The sequence below is a fragment of the Aulonocara stuartgranti genome (assembly GCF_965226115.1).
Source record: "Aulonocara stuartgranti genome assembly, chromosome: 7".
NCBI classification, from domain to species: domain Eukaryota; kingdom Metazoa; phylum Chordata; class Actinopteri; order Cichliformes; family Cichlidae; genus Aulonocara; species Aulonocara stuartgranti.
The window spans coordinates 59,384,060-59,407,110 of record NC_138945.1 but is presented as its reverse complement, the minus strand read 5'-3'; the positions used below and the strand labels follow the sequence as shown (position 1 = coordinate 59,407,110).

At 39.0% G+C, this 23,051-nt stretch overlaps 3 protein-coding genes across 3 annotated transcripts; 2 read left to right on the top strand and 1 right to left on the bottom strand.

Moving 5' to 3' along the window:
- The first annotated feature begins 751 nt into the window (after positions 1-751).
- On the top strand, positions 752-6,105 carry gtf3c6 (general transcription factor IIIC, polypeptide 6, alpha). The gene is made up of 10 exons (XM_082539862.1): positions 752-914; positions 2,517-2,558; positions 3,983-4,132; positions 4,236-4,382; positions 4,459-4,492; positions 4,774-4,854; positions 4,950-5,013; positions 5,272-5,316; positions 5,403-5,510; positions 5,691-6,105. Exons 1-10 carry the CDS (start codon positions 850-852, stop codon positions 5,816-5,818), a joined length of 864 nt encoding a protein of 287 aa, XP_082395988.1. The 5' UTR covers positions 752-849; the 3' UTR covers positions 5,819-6,105.
- Positions 6,106-7,254: 1,149 nt separating this feature from the next.
- calub (calumenin b) lies at positions 7,255-11,444 on the top strand. Its single transcript, XM_082542539.1, has 7 exons — positions 7,255-7,325; positions 8,286-8,528; positions 8,749-8,942; positions 9,053-9,219; positions 9,322-9,382; positions 9,553-9,752; positions 10,141-11,444. Exons 2-7 carry the CDS (start codon positions 8,308-8,310, stop codon positions 10,243-10,245), a joined length of 948 nt encoding a protein of 315 aa, XP_082398665.1. The 5' UTR covers positions 7,255-7,325; positions 8,286-8,307; the 3' UTR covers positions 10,246-11,444.
- A 1,995-nt stretch (positions 11,445-13,439) lies between these two features.
- On the bottom strand, positions 13,440-22,052 carry LOC309711960 (uncharacterized protein). Its single transcript, XM_082542538.1, has 16 exons — positions 21,673-22,052; positions 20,849-20,955; positions 20,528-20,742; positions 18,742-18,798; positions 18,555-18,647; positions 18,359-18,445; positions 18,159-18,269; positions 17,768-17,935; positions 17,315-17,405; positions 17,129-17,235; positions 16,825-17,025; positions 16,603-16,734; positions 16,124-16,202; positions 15,837-16,027; positions 15,718-15,738; positions 13,440-15,133 (listed from the first exon to the last, which is right to left on the bottom strand). Exons 2-16 carry the CDS (start codon positions 20,922-20,924, stop codon positions 14,135-14,137), a joined length of 2,628 nt encoding a protein of 875 aa, XP_082398664.1. The 5' UTR covers positions 20,925-20,955; positions 21,673-22,052; the 3' UTR covers positions 13,440-14,134.
- Between the last annotated feature and the right edge of the window lie 999 nt (positions 22,053-23,051).

The window sequence follows — 23,051 nt, the reverse complement described above, 5'->3', positions numbered from 1 at the left end:
GATGTGCAATCTGTCGATCGTCCATATTTTAAAAGGTGAACACCGCATTTAAATTTAAGATCCATAGCATCTATTTTCTTCCCTTTTATTTCTTTTCTGAGCTTTGTTTGTCAGAGCTGATCTCGTCCTTATTTTACAATTGTACATTTTTTTCCCCCACAAACGTCAGTCTTCCTGCAAAAAAGTCCATATATAAAACAGTCTGTAGATTCTCATATTTGATTGAATTTCCACAGAAGCTTAAATGAATATAGGTTTCTGTCAGCTCACTGTTGCGTGAAGCAACCGCACTATTAGGTCATATCGGAATAGGAAAGTCATGAATATAAATTTTTTATAATTATTTTTTCTACCTGTGTTAGATTTAAGTGCACTGACATTTTATTTGTGATTCTCTTGGTTGTCCTCGATTGGTCACTTAAGATATTGCTAAAAAAATGGCCTTCGTTTGGTACATCTAGTAATTGTTTATGAAAATCTCGAAAACCTGAAAAAAGACGTGATAGTGTGTGTGTGTGTGTGTGTATATATATATATATATATATATATATACACACACACACAATAGAAATAATAAAAAAAAACCAGTGACAGATCTGTTGTGTGTGGTGTGCATCGTGGCCTCACAGCGTGAAGGTCCTGGGTTTGAATCCACCGACCTGCTGGGGCCTTTTTATGTGTGGTTTGCATGTTCCCCTCGTGTCTCCATGGTTAATAACATGCGTGTTAGGTTAACTGGTGATTCCAAATTGATCGCAGGTGTGAATTGTTGTGTCTTTATCTGTTGGCCCTGAATAGACTGGCGACCTGTCCAACGTGAAGTCCGCCTCTCACCCTATCACAGCTGGAATGAGCTCCAGCAAAATCGTGGATGGATCAGTTGTTTTAGTGCCAGCATGGATTTTCTGCAATTTGTTCGTGACAGTATACTATTTTATCATTTCATAACGTTAGGCCAGACATTGTGTGTGTGTGTGTGTGTGTGTGTGTGTGTGTGTGTGTGTGTGTGTGTGTGTGTGTGTGTGAGAGAGAGAGAGAGAGCGAGAGAGAGAGAGAGAGAGAGAGAGAGATAAAATGTTAATTGAAGCTTTTGCAATGTGGCTATATGCTGTTTGGAAATGTTTCTGTTTGCTCATACACATTCATGTTTTTACTGATTTTAGTTTGTCAGATGTTTGTTTCTTATAAATGTAACAGAGTAACCTGTAAGAACAAAACATACAAGGGAAATATGTTTCCCTGACATTTTCAGATACATAGCCCATTTGAATTTAGTCAAATTTCCCAAACCTTAGACTTGTGTAATGACTCCAAGGCCTTCAAATGATCTTTGTTATTACTGGTATTGCTTATCAATATAGATTTTCATTTGCATTGAATTTGCAAGTGTTTTTCATTAAAACAGAAAGGCGGGCGAACACATTTGATGTCTGTCTCGGTGTGAGGAGAACATGTCTGTATGCTTTTGGGCACAATCCACCTCAACAGCGATCCTCATCTAAAAGGTTTTTTTAAAATAGAAAAAAATAGAATATTTTTCCTCATCGGTTTGAACGTACGTCGATCCAGCACAGACGAAAGCAGCGCCGCTCTCTGTGACTGCCACTGAGTTCATTTCCATAGATATAAGTGTAGAGTTGTAATAATGTATTAAAACTGGTGTGATTGTACATTCAAAATTCACACTCATCCCATCTTTTGCCTAAACACTCAAGTATGCACAGGCTGTAATGTTAAATGTGCCAAGCTTCCCATGCCCTCAGGTGTATGCCAGGGGTTTGTTGTTTTCACTGTAATATATAGTTAGCCCTTCCACCAATTTACCCTGTCAGTACTAATGGGGCAATTAACCATTGTGATACCCCCCAGGCAGAAGGAACAGCAAAAGCTCCACAACTCCAAACTTGTCTTTATGACATTTATATGACAAAATATGGGGGGAAGCTGGGGACCCATCTGACACCTTGGAGGGTCCTTAATGTCACTCCCTCACTTACCTCCGCCCCTTTCTGCCCCAGGGTATGGCACTGAGAAGGAAGTGTAATGCATCATGTATGGACAGGCTCGGGCCTCTTCCAAGAGAGAGGAAACTTTGTACTACATCCAAAGGCTCAGTGGGACAACACTGATTTAGTCCTTCACGCACTCTGTCCCGTACTGTGGGATTATAAATGTAAACTGCCTCATATGCAGACACACTTCCAGTCAACACACTCTGGCTTGACCTCACCTTTCACTCCTGCCTTTTTGGGTGTCTCTTTGTCTGCGCTCACATTCCCCCTGTCCTTCTTACATCCCCAAGGAGGCAATAACCTCCCTAGCAAGAGCTTCCCCTTGAGCCGTTGTCATAGTAACTAGTAGGCTGGTCGACATGACAACCCCTACCATGGTCCAGAGATAGATGATAGGCCAGAAACGGGGAGGGAGAAGGCACATGGGAGATTTGCACCCCCACCCCGCTTTAATTTGCTTTGCCTGATTTTGATTCAAAATCTTGTTGTTTTTTTCTCTCTAAGGGTGAGGTTCAGCCAGCTTCAGTCTCCTTTCCAGTTGCACAGGTATTTATAGACGGAAAACACTCTTGGTGCATGAACAACTTCACTAAAAAGAGACTTGATCAGATTCATGAAACTTGGATGGATATTGTTGAGAAAAATTGTATTTCTCAGCAACTTACAAAAAACAAAAATTTAGGTTTCTGCTACAAAATATTACAGTAATAAAATAGGCCTCACAATGAATTGTTAGTTTTGTATAACAGACCTGAACAAACTTAGTCATTTTCTTCCAGAGTAAATCAGTATAGATGATAAATGCAAACAAAAATTAAAAATAAGGATTTTGCAGGGGTGAAGTTTCTGTGCGATTAAATATAGTAGGCTATCTAATCCCCAGACTTCCTAAGATTCCCTAAATCTACTATTAATGCCCCAACACCAGCCGATGTGCCGACTTAAAACAAGTTAACAATTACTACACTTCTCTTAGTCGATGTTAACCTGGCTTTCAGTGGAAGAGGATTTGTGAAAAACAAAATTCAAAAATGTATTTACCCAAATAATGACCTAATATTGCTAATGTGTAAGGAGCTATTTGTCACTTATAGTTAATTGAGTAGATTTGCACAAATTTATTTCACATTTTTCTATTTTCTGCAGCTGTTTTGATAGTATATAGGCACAAGGAGTTAAAATGGAGGACTCTGTGAGAAAAAAGAAGTCCTCTTTAGACACCCTAAGTGGAATGATGAAACCCAACCAGCATCGATAATGCTGACCCTCAGCTGACCCTGATCTCTGACCCCAGAGCAGAGGGTAGCCAGGAAAAAGAGATTTTCCCATAGAGATCAATGAGTATCATTTTTCCCCCTTTTTGGCTATTAAATATTGTTATATATTTCAGGCACGTCAAATGTATTGTAATTATCAAATACATATAATATTCATTATGATTATGTTACAACAAAATTAAATCCAGGTGAGCATTCTAAGGACAAAAATATACAAAAGAAGTCAGAGTCAACTGAATGGCAGATGTGTTAAAAACAACAACAACATTTCAGCTTTTAGGCTTCGTGGTTCCACTGGTGAGCATTTGTCCTTTTCCAACTGAGCACAGTCCGCAAATTAATATGGCTATTAGGTGCAGTTTCTGAGCATTTTTATATTTCTTACTTTAATCATATAAATGATTTTGGACAGCACACTTTCAGCTCGATGTTTGCTTCTGAAGCGTTTGTATTAGTATGCCTCCATTCACTTCTGCACAGTAACCTAAAAACACTGAGATGCTCATGTTTTTCCTGAGGGGTTGCAGCATTTGTTGACGTCACAAACCTCCAGTGTTTCATTTAGTTCTTAATATCACTCCACTTTTATTCTTAATTTAACTGTGTTTGTTTGTGTGGCTGTTTCTTTTATGTTTTTGAATATGTGTGAGATCTGAGTTTCTTTTCATTTTTTTATGCCCCTGTCTTTGACAGATGGATTTCCCCTTGGGGATCAATAAAATGTATCATCTTATTCCATCTCATCTCACCTGATCTCATCTCATCACCATGTCGACCATGGCCTCAAAACAGGAGGGCATTAATAACACTAATGGCAGATGGAGGTCATGAGTATGCCTACAGGTAGCCAATATTTAGATTCAGAGTTCTCAGCTGTTGGCAGAAGACACAGACAAACAGACAGATTTAAGTCCTGATCATTAAATTTCCAGTTCTCATTAAATAGCTCCGCTCTGAAATTTACCTGCAAAACTGAGCAACACCGCCCCTCGATGGACGGACTTGTAACTGAGCGCTACCCGGCAAAACACGCTGGAAAGGCTCTTCTCGGCCACCGTACATTCGCGGAAATTGTCAAAACATTACTAAGCCAGTGAGTAGCGGTTTAGCTCGATATATTTTCTTAATTAAACATAAATTATAACCTACAATATTTTTTTTCATTACAGGAATTTCAGCATGGAAGACGAATGGGAAGAGGAGGTATGAAATGCCACCAATTTACTAGTAGTTCCCATTCGATGTAGCCCCCTGAAGCTACCGCATTAGCTCAACTGCACATGAGGATACAGAGCCGTTTGATAGCGTAACATTTCCCAAGTGCTGGTTTAAGGGACAATCATCACACCAGATAATTTGACTTTTGTGTATTTTTGTATTTAATAATTAACACGAACACGTAAAGAAAAATAACTCTCAGGGGAGTCTGTTTTTCTAATGCACTTTTATGTTTTCTAAAGCATCAATAATTTTGCTCTGTTTAGGAGCAGATTGTTGTGGTGGAGCTCTCTGGTATAATCAACAATGACTTTCTGACCAAGAGTGGGGGCACATGCAAGATACTGGTGAGTTTGAAGCATATTCTGTTGTACTGAGAAAAGAGAAACCTAATTGCTTCCAGTGTAGCTTCATAAATCTACTTTTCTCTTTTGTGTGTAAGGACATTGACAGCGACAGACCCATGATGCAAGTTGGACCGTATGTGTTTGCAGGAGAATATGAAGGTGAGAAATCTTGCAAAATGAAAAAGATTCAAACTGCTTTTACCTGCTGTGTTTGCATCCTGCGAGGATACTTATTCATGTTGATGTCCTTTCTTAGTTCCAAAGAGTCATTTCTAGTCTGATATCTGATTAACTATTACAGATTGTTTGTTCTGGAAATATAAGCCATTAATAGATGAGCATGTGGGTACCGCTGGCTGATTGTCTGTGAAGTTTTTTGTTGTTTTTTAAATCTTTGTTATCTTTGCCTCTTTAAAGATGCTTTGGGAACTTGTGTGCTGTTTGAGGAGACACCAGGAAAAGGTACCAATTTACTACAACTTTTTCAGTGGTTTTACTTAAGTACTTAAGTTGGGGTTTTTTTTTTATTTGTTTGTTTTTGTCTGCAGGAAAAGGAGTTGGTGGTCTAGATCTGAAGTACTTATGCCACACAGCGAAGAAACTGAAAATGCAACGAATCTTTCTCACAGAGAAGAAAGAGGGTGAAGCAAGCACAGGTCAGCCTGATTGCCCAAATTCAGTGCAGTGCAACATAGATGATCACGTCTAACATTGTTGATACAACTCTGTATACTTTTAGGAGTTAATCAGCACAACCTGCAGTTTTATCTGCAGTTTGATAAAGAATCAACTTTGGAAAATAAAATGCTAAAAACCCAAATATGTCTGTCTTACAGGAAGCTGTGATGGTGGGAAACAGATGGACACAACCTGTGAATCCAGTCAAGGAGAAAATGTTAACCTGCGCGACAAGACAGAAGAAGATGGGGACAATGCAGATTTGGATAACTCAGCAGTTGGCTGAGATATAGAGACTTTGCTGTGCCATAAGCTCCCATTGTTACATAAAACACTTTAATTTTTATGGCTCTGAGAGACTCTGTAAGAAAAACAAACTCATGCCAGTTAGATTACACTTCAGAGCTAACCAGGAGACATGTTTGAGTTACTGTTATTTTTACACAATGTGTAATTGTTGCCTTTTTTATACTAAGCCTCTATGTCGGCAAATGTCATGCATAAGTTGTTAAATATTTTATGCAAAACATGAATGTAGTTAAATCACACCCGAATAAAAAACTGAATTTGTCATAGGTTGTCATGTATATTAATTCTCATCATATCTTCATAGGATGGACATACAGATACTGGGTCAGCTTAGAATTTACAATAATGAAAATTCCTGAGCAAAGGAAGACAAAACAGGCAGTATAAATTGCTATTTCTCCAATGAGCTACATAAACATATAAAGAATTCAGAGGGGTATATGATTTAAAATATAATGGCTTTCATATTTCTGATCAAATCTACTATTTGGATGGCACTAAGAGTTGGAAGAGCACTGTTGCTTCACAGCAAGAAGGTCCTATGTTTGAATCTTTCTGCCTGTGTGGGTTCTAACCAGGTGCTCCGGTTTTCTCCCACCATCCAAAGTGTATGTTAGGTGATCCTAATTGGCTGTAGGTTTGAATGCAAGTTTTAATGGTTGTCTGTTGGCTTTGTGATGCACTCGTGAACTCTCCACAGAGTCTCTGGCCTCCATTATAAACTGGGATATGCTCAAGCATCCCACGACCCTGTTTTCAAAAAGTGGAGAAAAAAATGGATAGTTGGATACTCTGATGACAATATATAGTGGTAAAAATGAGTGGTTTCATATTTTTGATTAAATAGTTGCTCTCACTGGGTTGAGGGTTTTTTTTGTTTTGTTTTTTTGTAATTGCAGGCCTTATTGCATTTTGTTCTTTTTCATTTCTTTTTGGCTACACTTAGCAAGTTTATAATTGTGGATTGTATAATTGTAGAAAATTGTTTATTTTTTAAACAAATAAAAAAGCCGAAAAAAACCGACTTCTATTTACTTGTGCTTGTTTATGTGACTGCTTCTTTTATGCGTCTGAATATGTATTAGCCAAGCTTCTCTTCATTTTTGTAGCCTCTGTCTTTGACAAATGAATTTCCCCTTGGAATCAATAAAATGTAACAACATTAATACTATACAAAAATATATAATTAATGTATTTATTTATTTAAATAATAAGCGACATGTTTAGGCAAAATGTGATGGTTTTGTAGCTTTTTTGACAGTGGCATTTATGAATGAAGTGTGTTTTGTCGCCTTTGAGGACGTGGCGGTTCTTGGCCAATCCAATCAACGATGCTCTCTTGAAGTGGACCAATGAACAAGCGACATCGCATTCGGCTTCTCGTAACCTGATTGGTTGATTTTTGTTCTAGCACAGGAAGTGCATGGGTGTGTTTCCGAGGGGCGGACGTAAGGCTACAGCGACGAACTTTGCAGAAGAAACCGGTGAGTACTCAAAATAAATTGGGTAAAATCTCTAAAAGAAATAGAGTGTATTTCTCCAATAGTGACTTAAAGTGGTCCGTTATGATGGTGCTGACTTATCCGCATTGAGCGCTTTAAATTGCAAGACTAATAGGGGGGAAAACTAGCGGTATCCTGGGTTAGCCAGTCTGCTATTAATGCCTCACCTTGGTATGGATGGTAACGGTCTTAGAAATAACGGTCACAAACTGTTGCTTCTAACTTTAATACAAAAAAGGCAAGATTTAAGTTGTCGAGATAAAAAAAAAAAGATTATATCACTTGCCACGCTAAAGCCAGTATAATGGTGAGCTTTTTTTGATCACAGGATGATAAAATGACCAAAAATTAGAATATATGGGATAGCAACCCGGCAATTCTGTAAAACCGTTATTAGGTGTGTTTTTGCCAGGTAAACTTACAAAGGTCTTTTAGATATGTGAACAGGTAGCTTAATCTCATAAGTTTGCTTTAAAGCTCAAATCTGTGGATGTTTGGAGCAAAAGATCATGCAGCATGTTTTGAAGAGAAATCTGTACTCAATTGCCAGTTTATTAAGTATACCAAGCTTTACGCCGTACAGTAAAAGACAATAAACATGCTCCATTAACATGTTTTGGTTTAATACTTTGTGTGGAGTGACTGTGTAATATGCTGGGAACTGTCGAGTAGATTATGGTAATAACAATGTGTGGAACACCAGCTTCCAGAAAGCAGCAGTAGAACAAATAAAGTATTGCATAAGCTGTGAAAGATTAGCAGTACTCGTGGTATTTGGCTGCCCTTTGAGTCATATACTGGCAACCAGCAATGAATGAATGAAATCAAAAGACAGGATTAGTACTGACTGCATGCTTTCATGCCATGATAAAGAAATGGGTTTAGGAGGATGACAATGGCTTTTTGGTGACTTTTTTTCTCCCCTCCAAACTCCTGCTCTAGACGGTGCTTGTACGTGCACAGGATGGAGCTGCGGCCACTCATCATGTGTTTTGCTCTCTGCGTGGTTTACGCCACCAGCAAACCCACAGACAAGAAGGACCGTGTGCACCACGATGAACCTCTCAGCAGCCGAGAGCACGATGATACTGAGAACTTTGACTATGACCATGAAGCCTTTCTGGGACAGGAAGAGGCTAAGACTTTTGACCAGCTCACACCAGAAGAGAGCAAGGAGAGGCTCGGGTAACAACACTGTCTTCTGCTTTTTTTTTTAAAGTCATTGGGGGATGTTTGTAATTACCTGAATACTTTGAGGAATTATGCAGATACAAATGAATCCCAAAATTGGTTGAAAAAGTAATTCTTGTGGTACATTTTGTTTTGATCATGCTTATCTGAGATGACAAAACTTTAGGGGGGGAAAAAATGAACCTTTTCTAATTTTTCTGCTCTTTCTTTCCAGCATGTTGGTTGAGCGTATAGATGAGGATAAAGATGGTTACGTGACTGTTGAGGAAATGAAGAAGTGGATCAAGCACGCACAGAAGAGGTGGATCTATGATGATGTGGATCGACAGTGGAAGAGTCATGACCTCAACGGGGATAACGTGGTGTCATGGGAGGAATACAAGAATGCCACTTATGGATACATTCTGGGTACAGAGGCAGACAGTTTTCGTTTCATACGTTAGCTTTATTTTTATAGACAAATGTACTTTGCCACTCTTGGACTCACACTGAAAAATGCTGTGTCTTCTGACTCGCAGATGATCCCGACCCTGAAGATGGCTTCAGCTACAGGCAGATGATGGCTCGTGATGAGAGGAGATTCAAAATGGCTGACCAGGACAATGACATGAAAGCTAACAAGGAGGAGTTTACAGCCTTCCTTCACCCTGAGGAGTATGACCACATGAAAGACATCGTAGTGCTGGTGAGAGACACACTCACAAAGGTGCTACATACTGAGACCAACTGGATATCTTCCTTATCCTTTCTCACTATGTACTTTTTTTTCTTCTTCTTTTTTTTTAAGGAAACTATGGAAGACATTGACAAGAATGGAGATGGCTTAATTGACCTGGATGAGTACATAGGTGAGTTCTGACAGCCTACCAGCATCATTATTAGTTTGTACCACACGATCTTTGGTGATTGGAGGACGCAAACCAACACACATATTAAGTTTTATTATATTTTATAGGCCACGTTGCATTTCTAGCACTTGCTTCATCAGTCAATGTGTTCCTGTCTGTTTGTGGTCTAGGTGACATGTACAACCAGGAGGGAGACACCTCAGAACCTGAGTGGGTGAAGACTGAGAGGGAGCAGTTTACTGAATTCAGAGACAAAAATAAGGACGGGAAGATGGACAAGGAGGAGACCAGAGACTGGATCCTGCCCAGTGACTATGACCACGCTGAGGCTGAGGCCAAGCATCTGGTCTATGAGTCTGATGCAGACAAAGTGAGTACTGTAAAATGTCAAAATTACTTATTTCTTTCATTTTGTTCCTTGTGACTTTACTTTTATCTGCACCGTGAGTTTAGGTATAGAAAGTGAAAGTGGACTCATGCCCACACTGGTTATAACATTTTTAAGTTTTTGAATATGTAGCAAAATTGACTTGACCTAGTAAATTGTTAAATGTGATCCCAAACACTAGTCGAGACCAGACCAGTCAGCAAGATCCTGATCAGCTCATACCAGTGTTCAGAAAATACTGGTGTATCTGTAATCAAAACTCAATTGGAGGCCTTTAAAATAGCTTGAAAGGCAGACCATTGTGTTAGTTCAAACATATAGGACAAACTGAATGCCTATAGCAGATGGTTTCTTGTGTTTCTTTTGTCAGGATGGCCATCTCACCAAAGCCGAAATTGTGGATAAGTATGACCTGTTCGTGGGCAGCCAGGCGACCGACTTCGGGGAGGCGCTGACTCGACACGATGAGTTCTAAAATCCGCCTGCCTCCAAAGACTGTGTGCTCTTCTTGTGTGCCACCTTTTAGCCGTGGAGTGTTTTTTAAACAAGATGAGCTTGCCTAATCGAACGCCACAGACAATAATTTATTTGATTTCTTGAATGTGTCCCATTGCATACACACACACTAACATTCTAAGCAACTTGCACACCATCGGCCAGTGTGAGCTCATGTTAAGCAATGCCTCAGATTGGGATATATAATGCCGGCCTTTGCTCTGCTTCCATACACTACCTTTTTTTTTGCCCATGTCAGGTAAAGGACAAATCAGATATTATTTTCTTTGAGAAGACAGTTTCTTTGCATAGCCTTGATTTGTTGCAAAATGCTTCATGGAACAGAGTTTTAGTTTGTAGCCTACAGAGCAGCTTGTCACAGCATGTCATTCTGTAGTGCATTAGACTGAAGCAAAAAGCAGAATTTGTACCATTGCTCTGTAATTGGGCTCAAACTAAACTTTACTTGTACTTTGTTTTTCATTTCTTCATATTATTGTGATGCTGGAGTAACAGCTGTTTGTAACAAGGAGGTATATGTTGAATTCCAGTGGCAATGGAGACCATTTGGTCGAGTGCAATACAGTATCATCAGTTGGACCAGGCTTTGTTTGCTAAGCTGGGCCTAAACCTTCCACGTTAACAAAATCTGCACATCCCAACCGACGTGCTTCGTGTTAGCTGAAGGAATACAGATGAATTTAGGGACTGATGGATGCTTCGTCCTCAATGCTGCCTCCTTTCTTCTATCTCATCACCTCATTAGTGTGAGTGCGTGTGCGTGCATGTGAATCCGTGTGTACATATTTACTTGTATTCTTGATGACTTGTTTTTTTTGCTTTTTATTGTTACAGTTTTGTTTGATTCAGCTGAACTAATTTGTGTGCCAACCAAAATCTTTGTCCTGTTTTGTAAGCAATTTAGTTTAGAAAAAAATGACGTTTCAACATTTCTTTCCCAGATATGTTTGTCATGTTTGTACTATCACTACTAGCATTTATAACCACTGTTAATAATTTTTATGGTATTATATGACTTTTTTTTACAAGCTCACTGCAGCAACAGCCTTTCACTAGTGACTTTACTATAAATGAGTTGTTCAGCAAAGTGAGCACTCTAACAATCAGGTCCAGTTTTTGTGATTGAGAACAAAGTCTCAATAAAAAATTAAAAAAGGAGTGTTTTGGTTTCTTTATTCTTTTGTGTTGGTTAAGCTGTCAGAAGCTTTCTGCTGTATAACAGCTATTCTCTGGAAAGCTAAACATACCAATTGCTCAGTTACTGTCTTCTACAAACTTCACATTCCTAATAAATAATCTTATAAAACATTTCATCATATTAAGTGGAAGCTGAAAAATATCAGTGCTCGTATTAACAGTGAAGGAAAAACACAGTTCAGAATGTTGACCTGCTTGTTGTCTTCCTTCCACCTTCTTTTTCAGACATTCATTTTCCCTTTCACTATAATACCAATGTTGGTGTTTTTATATACAAAAGTGTCAGAACTGAGCTGAATGCACACAGTATTTAATGAATGCGGCGAAGTCACAAACTATTCAGAATAGGGCGTGATGAATATTAACAATTTATTCAGAAGCTCTTTTCTTTTGAGGTCTTTGTGATCTTTAGATTCACATTCACTTACCTGATGCTATTCATTAGGAGCCTTAACCTTTAAGTTTTTACAGAAAAATGTTTTTTTTTTTTTTTATTCTGCTTTGATGTACAAAAATGTGAGAAGAACAGGATTCATCTGCAGAATATTCAAGACTGAGTGCTGCCTGCTACACTGACAAACTTATTAAAGGAAGAATCAGTAGTATGCACAACCTTTCACCTTTTGTATCTTTAGATTTCTAGTGTCTATAACCATCTGTCAGTGGCCTTTAACAACGAAAACTGAAACCGTATCTTTAGACCCGCTATGCTGAAAGTTAAACTATGGCCAATTCTGACCTGCCTTTATTTCTGAAGTAGCCCAATAGCATGAGGCTGCCACCAGCGTTTTTCACTGTAGAGATTGCATCAACCAGTTTATGAGTGTTTGCCTGATGCTGTGCTTGCAGTTCTTTCTAATGAGTTCAGTTTTGTCCTGTCAAATCAGAAAAAGCAAGTAAGTCCTTAAAATACTGTTTGGAAAATTCAAAGCTTGCTTCCTGTGCTCGAGTAGCTTCTGTAATTAAATTAAAAGAGCATTCAGTATAGCTAACTGTAGGAACAGTCCCTGTGGTTGTAGAATTTTTTTTTCTTTCTTTTTTTCCCCCCCACATCACAGTTTATGAAGCCATTTTCCTACCAGGAAATAGTTTCTCCGGTTCTGTAGCTTGATAAAGATCTACAGAAGTTCCTTGGCTTTTTTCCCACTGACATGCAGTGTATGTTGACATAGATCTGAAAAGGTCCATCAGAATGGAGCCTTTAAGAGTAGATGAACAGATTGGGTACTGATGGCGCTGAGTGTTTGAAATACTGAGAGATTAAAACTTCACATGTGTCCATGCCTGTTGTAACATGTGCTCCCCTGTTCTCTTTGATTTCAAACTGATGTTCCGTGATGAATGTACACATATTTTATACTAATTTTATGCTGTAAGTAAGTACATTCATAAGTGTAAATCTCTTCTCATCAAAATTCATAACGCTGTGGAACCTTAGATGCACAGGTAAGTGGCTTTTCAAATGTGGCTGTGCTTTGCACTGTGACTTTAAATGTAGATTTTGTACTTGTGTCATGTGATGGCAGCTGCTGGGGTTTTAACAGCTGCAAAAAGACGTCACTGACTGGAATGTGACCAGAAAATCAGACATTTGCTGTGATTATCCCTTTGAACATTCTGATTACTGATAAACGATCATTATCAAGTATGTGTTGTGCTCTTTGTTACAACATGTACATAAACTGGAGCTGCATTTATCCCTGTGGATTTAAATGTTAGCCTTACATAGTCCTCTGATATTACAGCAAGTGTTTTGCTTGTGACTAGTACACCCACAGCAACACCACCGACCCCCCATATTCAGTCTGGATGGAATTTTAGCAGCACTTTTCACTGAGATTTGTGTATATTTATCTTTTTGAAGTATATTTCACATATTTCATCATATTCAGGATAAACTCGTATATTTGGTTAGTGTGAAATGTTTGGACAACAAAATCTCAATTTATGCTTACATTTGTTTTAAAACAGTGTGTTATTTATTTGTATTGCATTTTCATGGTATCCTTATTATCTTATTTAGACTATGACTACTGTATGTGTTATGAATGGATCAGCATGGTGTATTTCATGCTACATGTTACACGTTACATGTTGTTTTACATATAGACTAATAAGCTACAACTTTCAAACCATGTGTCAAAATATCATGGAGGTTCCTCTTGTGTTACTGAAACATTATTCAGAAAAATTGACTCCAGGTCTTCAGTACGTCACGGATGTTCAGTAAGATTAGTATGTGAAGAGTCCAAGTCATTAACTTAACCTCTTTGTCATGTTTGTGGGAGCCTCTGTGAGCATCATTCTGCTTAAGGAGGCCATGCTGCCGGGGAGTGCCATCTCACTGGATAGGTTTCCTTAATCTGCAGCTATGCAACTATTTGGGTGAGTGGCACCATCAAAGCAACAGGACTCAAGATTTCCAAGGAGAACATTGCACTTTGGTTTTAATGTTGTAGCTTATTAGTGCAAACACATGCAGGCCTTTTTTTGATGTGGCCCTTCAAGTGCACTGTGTATACACCCAGTCTTCATTTATGCCTTCAGAACAGCAGAGCCAGCCTTTAGTGCTTCTTTGTTTCTCCATGATTTCTCCATCTTCGTCTTACCTGCGCCATCTTCTGTCACCCGCCTGCGATATCATAGTGACATCACTTACTAAATGTGATAAAAATGGGATTACAACGAGCCATCACTCTCAGCAGCTCTTCTTCGTCTGACTCCAACTCACCCTCACTGTTCTTGTCTGCATCTTCATCTCCCAGAAAACCATCATCATCCTCCCCCACCCTGCGGTCATCTTGGGTGTTTACCGAGTTTGTCGATGCCCTTCTTTCCTCAGGATGACTGCTACTGTCTGCTGTCCCGTCGAGACGCTCTGATTCTATTTCATCCAGTGACGTAGAGGGTTGGTACACCTCTGTGCTCAGAGCTACCGCCGTTCGCTCTGGTGTTTCTGGTGGCGTCTCAGTGGGAGAGGTATCTATATGTACCAATGTAGCCTTTAAAGGGACATCCTCTGGGGTGGGTGGGGGTGTGCTTGTCTGCCTGGGGATGGATGTGGACAATAAAGGCGAATATGAGGGCGTCTTCACGCGAGATTTACGAAAGGGTTTGTCAATTTCTGCTGAAGCGATTCGGGTACGACTGAATGGAATACTGGATTGAGAGGAGGGGCTAGTTGTTGGGTCAACAAGATCATCATTGGAGCCTGTTTGCATATCCGGGCATGTTACAGGTGGAGTTGTATCAGCGTCATCGGTTTCAGGGCTTGGGCTGATGTTAGATTGTTCCTCAATAGACTCCGGGTTTGATTCTGGTGGGATACCAGGGGTTTCGTTGGGTGGAGCAGCACCCAGAGTTTTATCTGTTGGGCTCACATTTGCAGGGGCTGTAAAAGTGGGCGAAATGCAAGATATGTTGGTTGGTGTAGAAACATTATTGTCAAAGGTTACAGTTTCAGTGGGGATGGAGCTGGTGTCAGGTACAGCTGTATCTGTGGGTGGGGTCGGTTCTTGACAGGGGGTACATCCTTGTTGGATGTAGATTCCTGGGTTTTCAGCAAAGCTGAAGGAAGGATTGTAAGTTCCATATTCTTCACTGCTGTAGGGTACTTCCTCCGTTTGTGGCATAGTATTATGATGACTCATCTGAGGAGTGATTACATTCATCAGATCAACACACAGAGGAATAAAGCTACTTTTTGCACAGAGATACAAAGACGGTGCAAGCAAATCATCCTGAGCAAGATTATTTGAATATGCAGATTGCCCTCGAGTCTCACAGACTTATAAAGTACTCTGAATATTCAAATACTGTATAAACTTTAACATTAGAAATAGTAGATTCGACAAGCAGGGTCCATGTGACATTTCTTGACCACACCTTTTGTGCGTGTTATTCTGTAATAGGAAGTTTGAGTTAAATCTGCAGATGAAGGCCATGAGATGGGTTTGGAAATTTTGGAACTAGTGAGGAAGTTGTATCTTGTATTTACATGAATTTTATTATTCATTCAGTTTTGTAAAACCTGATCATTTACTTTTAGCAGAATTAGAAGAGTTCAGATGTAAAACTGTAATTAAATCCCTTAGTTGGTTTTGGATAGAAGATAAATATGCTATAAAGGTAACATTAAAAGGACAAGCAGTTTTTACTACAGGAAAAAAATATGGTGAGGATACAGATAACTCTAAAACAAAACAAACAAACAAACAAACAAGAGACCACTCACCAGCTGGAACCATCGTAAGCTCTGTGGGAGTAAATGGCAGAATATTTTGGATCACATTCAGACAAATAAAAAATGTTAATTTTAATTTTAGTAAATATTTTAGTCATAAATTATCTTACGACATTGGGATGTTTGCCTTGTGCTACACAGCCTCTCTCCAATGGGCCTCTCTTTCCCTTCTGTTTCTTCTTCAGCCACATCAGTATAGACAGGACACATCCAAGTGCAGTCATAAACACCATGCTCAGAAACAACGCTTTACCCACTGTGCAGCCGATCACGTGATCACCTCGCAGTGGACCATAGGGGACTGGGGCAAACAAAGTAAAACATGAAGAGGCTGTTTTAGTCTGCAGGATTATTAGCAATCAGCAGTGTATACAAGTGTGCAGATGGGTCACCTTACTTGGTTGCCCTTCAGGTAACACCTCCACAACTACGGTAGCAAACGTGGCATCACCTGATTCCTGATCTACAGCCATAACCTGCAAAGTATTTTAATGGCATCATTATCTTATTTACATGCATCTTTTATGAGACTTTCGTAGAAGACAGAGGGCAAGTGGAGCACAGAAAACATGATTCACATAGACCTAATATAAACTCGCCTATGTTATTAGTAACTACAGGGAGACACTGGTTGTAATATTTTAGCCAATCGATTTTACATTGTTACATATTGGTTACATTTCCCCCCACCAGTTCTTACTGTGTTTCTACAATTTTAGTATAGAAAGACAATGTTATTGAATATATATGAACTATTTTATACTACTTTATTTAAATTCTCTGTAATGTATGATTCAATTCAAACGGTTGTTTAAAAAGTGCTAAATGTAAGTAACACAACATAAGGTTTGTAGCCTGTACAGTTTCGAGGCTCACCTCCAGAACATATTCCTGTTCTGGTTTGAGTTCGCTGGTCTTGGCTATCAGGAGACCCTCCTGTGTGACTTGATAGATGTCTGTGTGATTGGATGTGGGATTGAACGTGAAGTAGATCATTGGATTGAAACCCTGTGAGTTTGTGGAGAAAAAAGGTGACGCATTACAGACTGCACTGACCATCGGCAGCATGGTTGTATCTGTGCATGTCACAGTGCATACTTGGTTAAAATCTTGGTCGTGTACATGTAGCACTAGTGCTTTGCTACCGTAAGTATCGACCAGAGAGGCTGGACTTTTTCCTGCTACCACAAAGCCACGATATTCAGGCTTGTCAAACTCTGGAGAAAACTGGTTCGCTGCCAGAACTCGGACCAACACTGTAGCAACAGAATACTTCCTGGGGTCGTTATCCTGATATGCCTGGGTGAATGACATAGAGACAAAAAGCCACAGTAATGAGATTGGTACTGAAGAAGACGTCATACATTTTAAACCTGCCACTTACAGTGTGTTTGAGCCTTACCATGACCTGAAGACACAGCAGTGGAGTTATGAGCCTGTCTCTCACCCCTCGAGTGAGCCTCGTCTCACCTGTCAGCCTGTCCATCGTGAAATGTTCATCATCATCTCCTGCAACCCAGAAAAACCCAGTTATAGATACAAACACAGAACATTTTTAAATACTGATTTGTGTTGCTGGTTATCTTACCTGACAGGATGGTGTAACTCAGTGAAGAGTTGAGTCCTCTGTCTCCATCCACTGCATGAATGGGACCAGGAGAAAAGTCCAACAAAATGTCCTGCAATATTATACATATTTGTTCAAATCAGCTCTAATAAAGTAGTAACCAAGCCACTGGATCTGAGTCTTGTTTGAACTGTGACAGGGAATTACAAAAATGCCAGATAACATAAAATTTTTTGATAGAATCTAAATAAAAAAATAAAGGAAATTCATCATTTTTTAAATGTAATATCCTTTATTTTGTTTTTTAAGAAAATAAAGCTCAGAGCATTATCTTGGGTGTTTTGATCTGCTAAAACTAACATTTTGGACTTCGTCAGCTTTAAGTTTACCAAACTCTGAGCGACTGATAGCCACGCACTGTGTTGCTCTGATGACATGTGTGTGCCATCTGTGAGGGAGGGTTTAGCACCTGACCTCTTCCCCCTCAGTGACGTTGACCGTGTACACAGGGCTGGTGCAGATTTGATTAGTCTCCTGGAAAAGCCACGTGCAGGGCAGGAACTGTGGGTATTGGTCATCTCCATCTTGGACAGTGATGGTGGTACTGGTGCTGATATTGTAGTGCTCAGCAGTGTTCATTTCCTGAAATAAAGACAAGTCAAATATATTACACTGGTCATGAAGCATGAAATACAGTGAAGCTTTTCTTACAGTCTTACAATCAGGAGAACCAGTGAATCAAATCTTGATTGTATTTTTATTTTATTTTTTGGGATAAAAAACAATCTAGCAACATATGTATATATTTGCACAATTACTCACGTGATTAGAATCAAAGAAATATAAATTAAATAAATGTACATACTGAGGCATAGATGGTGACAGTAAGCACAGTTTTGGTCTCATAGTCTAGAGGCTTGGCCAGCACCACCTCTCCACTGTTTGGTAGATCAATTTTGAAATATTCAGCATCAGGCTGTGGAATACACACAAATACATAAACAATGATAAATTGTTTGTTTATGTTTCCAATTTTTATTTAAAAGGTAGAAAAATACAACTTACGGATGCCTGGTCAATTGAGTAAATGATGTTGTCATTATCGGCATCTGTGGCCTGGACAGTAAATACCACAGTATTCACTGCAGTCAGCTTGAAAACACAGACAGACAGAGAAGCACTTGAGGCAGCAGGAGTGGAATTTTTATTGTAATATACACATGCAGAGATTTGCGTGCGGGTATTTTTGAAAGCCCTATACCTCACTGATAATAAGAGTCTGGACTGTGTTTTCTGGAAACACAGGTGAATTATCATTCTCATTAAGAATCTTCACCAGGACGCTGTAAACACTCTAAAATAACAGCAAAAAGACACACATATATTCAGCTTTGAATCTGGAATGATACAAAGAGGAATTATGAGTAAAATGATGGAAGACAGTGTACCAGAAGGATGCCGTCCTCATGACATGTCAATTCAGCTATTAGGATGGGTCCCAGTGCCTAAAAGATGTAAAACAAGAGGCGACAGGCAGAGCTTTTCATTCAGTGATATGATAACATTGTTAAACATAGCTGTCAAAACCACATATTTCAAATGGAGTCCCTTTCCAAATCAGAAACTTTGTAACCAGAGTCCATCAAAGACACTTATAGAGAAGCTAAGCAGGGTTGGGCCTGGTTAGTACTTCTGTTGATGTTCAGGGTTATTTTTCAAATCTTAATTTAGGCCATTTCTCTTTATTCAGTAAACAGGACATAAGAGTCATGTGAGCACTCAATACCTGTCTAATAACATGAAACATTAATTTGTATAAAGGGATTTTAAATCAATTTAAAAGAATAGACTTGTTGTAATCATAGTTTTTAAGCTGATTTGTGTTGAGTTTTTGAGTTGATTATTAAATATGTAAAGAGTCTTTCCATTCTATAATGATTTATATAATATATAACTTAGATTTGGCCTGCATTTGGATAACTTAATGCTATAAAGTATGAAATTATAACATTTCTTTCACTGCAGCAATTGCATATTTAAAATAAACACATAGATATGTGGAGATTTATGCATTGACTACTTTGTTAGGTGCTGCCTGTAAATACAAACTAATCAGCCAATCACATCAGAATGGGGAAGAAAGGTGATTTAATTGATTTTGAACACAGCATGGTTGTCTGTGCCAGATGGGCTGGTCTGGCGTCAACAATAAAAAAGAAGAAAATAAAATCCCTTATTAATGCCAGAGGTCACAGGAGAATGGGCAGACCATGCTGGATTTTGAAGCAGATGGTTACAGCAGCAGACTACACCTATATCTGTCAGCTGAGACTACAGTTTGCACAGTTTTAACAAATTGGACAACAGAAAATTGGAAAAACGTTGCCTGATCTGATGATTATCAATTTCTGCTGTGACATTCAGAATTTGATATAAAACAACATGAAACCATGGATCCAGTAATTTATGCTAGTGATGGTGATGTGATGGTGTGGGGGGTATTTTCTTGGCACAATATGGTCTCCTCGGTTTCAACAGATCATTGTTTAAATATCACAGTCTACCTGAGTATTGTTGCTGACCAACTCCATCCCTTTATGACCACAGCAGACCCATTTTTTGTTGGCTGATTCCAGCGGGATAATGCACCATGTCACAAAGCTAAAATCATGTAGTTTTTTGAATATGAAAGTGCATTCACTGCACTCAAATGGCCTCCACAGCTAACAGATCTCTATCCAACAGAGAACATTTGGGATTTAGTGTGACAGGAGATTCATATCATAGATAGATTCATATCATATCATAGATGTACAACAATCAACAAATCTGCAGCAACTGTGTGATGCTATCATGTCATTTGTTCACAGATCAACCCATTTCTTTCTGTTTATTAAGTTCAGGATTGTTGGGGTTATATGTATTATAAATATTATAGCTTCTTCCTTCTGAAGTTGTTTATCTCATTTTTTTTGTTTTAAATGAGTGATCAGCACATTGAAAGACTTTCTTGGTGTGAGAGAGAGATAATCTAGCTGACCCATTAACAGTTGCCATGATGTAAGAGGATGACAGTAAGAGAGGTTGGGTTTGGGCCAAGAAGGAGATAGTGAGGTTCAACATGTGTTTGTTCCAAATACAGTTTCCTTAGTGTGGCTCAAGGCCACTACAAAAAGTATATTACACATCTAAATATTTCTGCCTTGTAGACAGCTCAGTTATCAGTGCCATTACCTCTCTGTCAAGCACCCGGTCAGCTGACGTGTTGAGCCGGATGTTGCTTCCATCCAAGAAAAACCAATGTGCATCCTTTCCAATTAGGCTCCACTGCACTCCCTCCATTGTGGTGTCAGCCATTAACTCAGCAACAATCTCTCCCCAAACTGTGTTTTCTTTGATTGCTGCAGATACATTCTGGCCGTCCAAACATCCACCCCAGCCTGACATTCCTGTGCCAAACACAAACACACACTTGAACACATAGACGGGGGGTTAAAGCTTCATTAAGTGTGACCTATAACTTAAGCTTTTGGCTTGACTGTGAGGTGGTTGCACCTGTGACTGTGCGAAGATACAAGAGAACCAGCAGCAAGCAGACTGGAGCCCTGGCAGTTGGTCCAGTGAGGGCCATTCCTGGGTTAGGACTCAGGAGCCAGTTCTGCCTGAGTCAAGGCAGAGAAAGAGCAAAAAACAAGTAACTAAACATAGTCATTGTTATTAGTGTGTCACATTCAGTTATTCTCTTTAGGTTAAGAGTGTGACATGATACCCAAACACAAATACACTCAACTCTGCCTTATAAATCCAGTTTAATAAATTTAAATTGGGTTTCAGTTGGGGTTTCTTCAATCAGAAAGAGCAGACTAGTAATAGTAGTAGTAATAGTTAGCTACATGTTTCTCTAACATGCTTTCCTTACTTTTATTCCCAGTTCATCTGCAGACATGTAATCTTAACTCTACTCTGTCAGTGCTGGTAATACTCACATGCCTCCTGTATCAGGGATTTCTAAAGATTTTTTTTTTACTATTCATCAGTGTTCTCATTACATTGTCTTATATCAGAAATACTAACAACTCCCAAATTTTTTTTTAATCAGACTTAAGGAATCGCTGGATTTAAAAAAAATTTTTTTTTAGAAGCATCTCTACCTTGACCTTGTTTACTATACCACCAAATAGTTTAACTGTGGGTCTGCGATGCTCTTGAGTAACTGTTTGGATCTGTGAGCACATCCCACTGAAATAACAACTTTACCATTTATATGAAGTAAAATAAACACACAGAAGCCTGCCTTTACACACTCATCTGAACAGTTTGTTTTATAGATCAAGATTGATCTGCCATCCACACTGTTTGATAAACTTCGGCTGACTGACCTGTTGTTGTCAAATCCGCTGAAGCTAGTTGGTCAGTCTGCATATCCTCCTGACTTCTGATGGACGTGGCATGTCTGAGTCTCAAAACCCCAAAAATCCACCAAACATGGTTAAGAAAGACAGAGTGACGCTTTCAAAAATAAAAACAAGTGACAGCAACAGGTAAAACACACACATACACACACATTGACACCACCCTCCCCACATACATTAAAAAGCAGACAGCAGCTTATGTGTGTCCGGGGATAAATGCCAGCTCAGAGGCTAAAGGCTGAGGGCGTGGCTTACCTGGCCAAAGAGGAAAACGCCAAAGAGATTAGAGATGACAGGAACCTGACAATGAGGTCAGAGACTGGGGTACCAAGTGAATTCAAGAGATTTGTATGATACTCTGAGACTCTTCACCTTTATAGACATTGTGTCTGGCAAACTCAGCTGTCAGTATTACAGCGCATAACAAGAACATCATTTTGTTTAGTACATTAGGTCTAGGATGGTCATACATAGATTTAAATTTCAGGCTGTGAGATAGTTAAGAAATTTTTAAATGATTCTAAACATTTTCTTTGGCAATACAGCTCGTCCCTGCTGGATTTGTTCAATTAGCAATTAATGTGTGACAACTAATAGACCCTGACAAGGGATTAGCTGTTCATCTTCTGGAGATTAACCCACGTGTCTTTACACACTTATCTCAGCACACCCATGCAAAAACAAACAAACAGAAAAACAGAACCTCCCAAAACAATAAAATTAAGGAGTGTGTACACATACCTTTTGGGATCTGGACTGGGACAAAAAATCAGCCCGGGCATTTTGACTAGTGACTGGCCCACCATGGTATTTTAGGAAAAGCCATAAAGCCTTTATAATAAACTTAAACCTACACCATCCTCCCTATTCTGGTATTCTAAACAGTACTTAGAAAAAACATATAACAACATAATAATAATTACATATACCTATCTAATGGGGGTGCAACGATACACAAAATTCACGGTTCGGTTCGGTTCGATACTTTGGTGTCACGGTTCGATATTTTTTCGATACAAAAAAAATGTTCATGCCTTTTTAATTTGTCATTTATTAAAATTATAAATATATATTTTAACTCAAAAGTACAGTTTTTAAATTTAATGTTGCTGAAACAAAAATAATTAAAAAAATAAATATATCTGATTGAGGAATCACTCATCTTTGGAAAAGAGAGTTTATTACAGAGAAATGGCTCTTTCCAAAATAAAAGCTATACTATACGCTTCTTCTGGGCTATATTCTCAGCAGCATATTGTAGCGGGTCAGGGCTGTTCGGGGTTCTGTTTGTACAGTTATGTTTTGTTTATGTTGCCATAGTGACGGGTGACGCCCTCTTGCTGCGA

What these genes read in the sequence shown, in the direction of transcription:
- LOC309711960 (XM_082542538.1), bottom strand. Translation starts at nt 20,924, where the DNA reads ATGGCCCTCACTGGACCAACTGCCAGGGCTCCAGTCTGCTTGCTGCTG. An exon ending in GTATCTTCGCACAGTCACAG is followed by an intron (nt 20,743 to 20,848) that starts GTGCAACCACCT and finishes TGTTTGGCACAG; the next exon opens with GAATGTCAGGCTGGGGTGGA. An exon ending in AGACTCTTATTATCAGTGAG is followed by an intron (nt 18,446 to 18,554) that starts GTATAGGGCTTT and finishes TGTGTTTTCAAG; the next exon opens with CTGACTGCAGTGAATACTGT.
- gtf3c6 (XM_082539862.1), top strand. Translation starts at nt 850, where the DNA reads ATGAGCTCCAGCAAAATCGTGGATGGATCAGTTGTTTTAGTGCCAGCA. An exon ending in GTCAAAACATTACTAAGCCA is followed by an intron (nt 4,383 to 4,458) that starts GTGAGTAGCGGT and finishes TTTTCATTACAG; the next exon opens with GAATTTCAGCATGGAAGACG. An exon ending in AAGACGAATGGGAAGAGGAG is followed by an intron (nt 4,493 to 4,773) that starts GTATGAAATGCC and finishes TGCTCTGTTTAG; the next exon opens with GAGCAGATTGTTGTGGTGGA.
- calub (XM_082542539.1), top strand. Translation starts at nt 8,308, where the DNA reads ATGGAGCTGCGGCCACTCATCATGTGTTTTGCTCTCTGCGTGGTTTAC. An exon ending in GAGAGCAAGGAGAGGCTCGG is followed by an intron (nt 8,529 to 8,748) that starts GTAACAACACTG and finishes CTTTCTTTCCAG; the next exon opens with CATGTTGGTTGAGCGTATAG. An exon ending in CACTTATGGATACATTCTGG is followed by an intron (nt 8,943 to 9,052) that starts GTACAGAGGCAG and finishes TCTGACTCGCAG; the next exon opens with ATGATCCCGACCCTGAAGAT.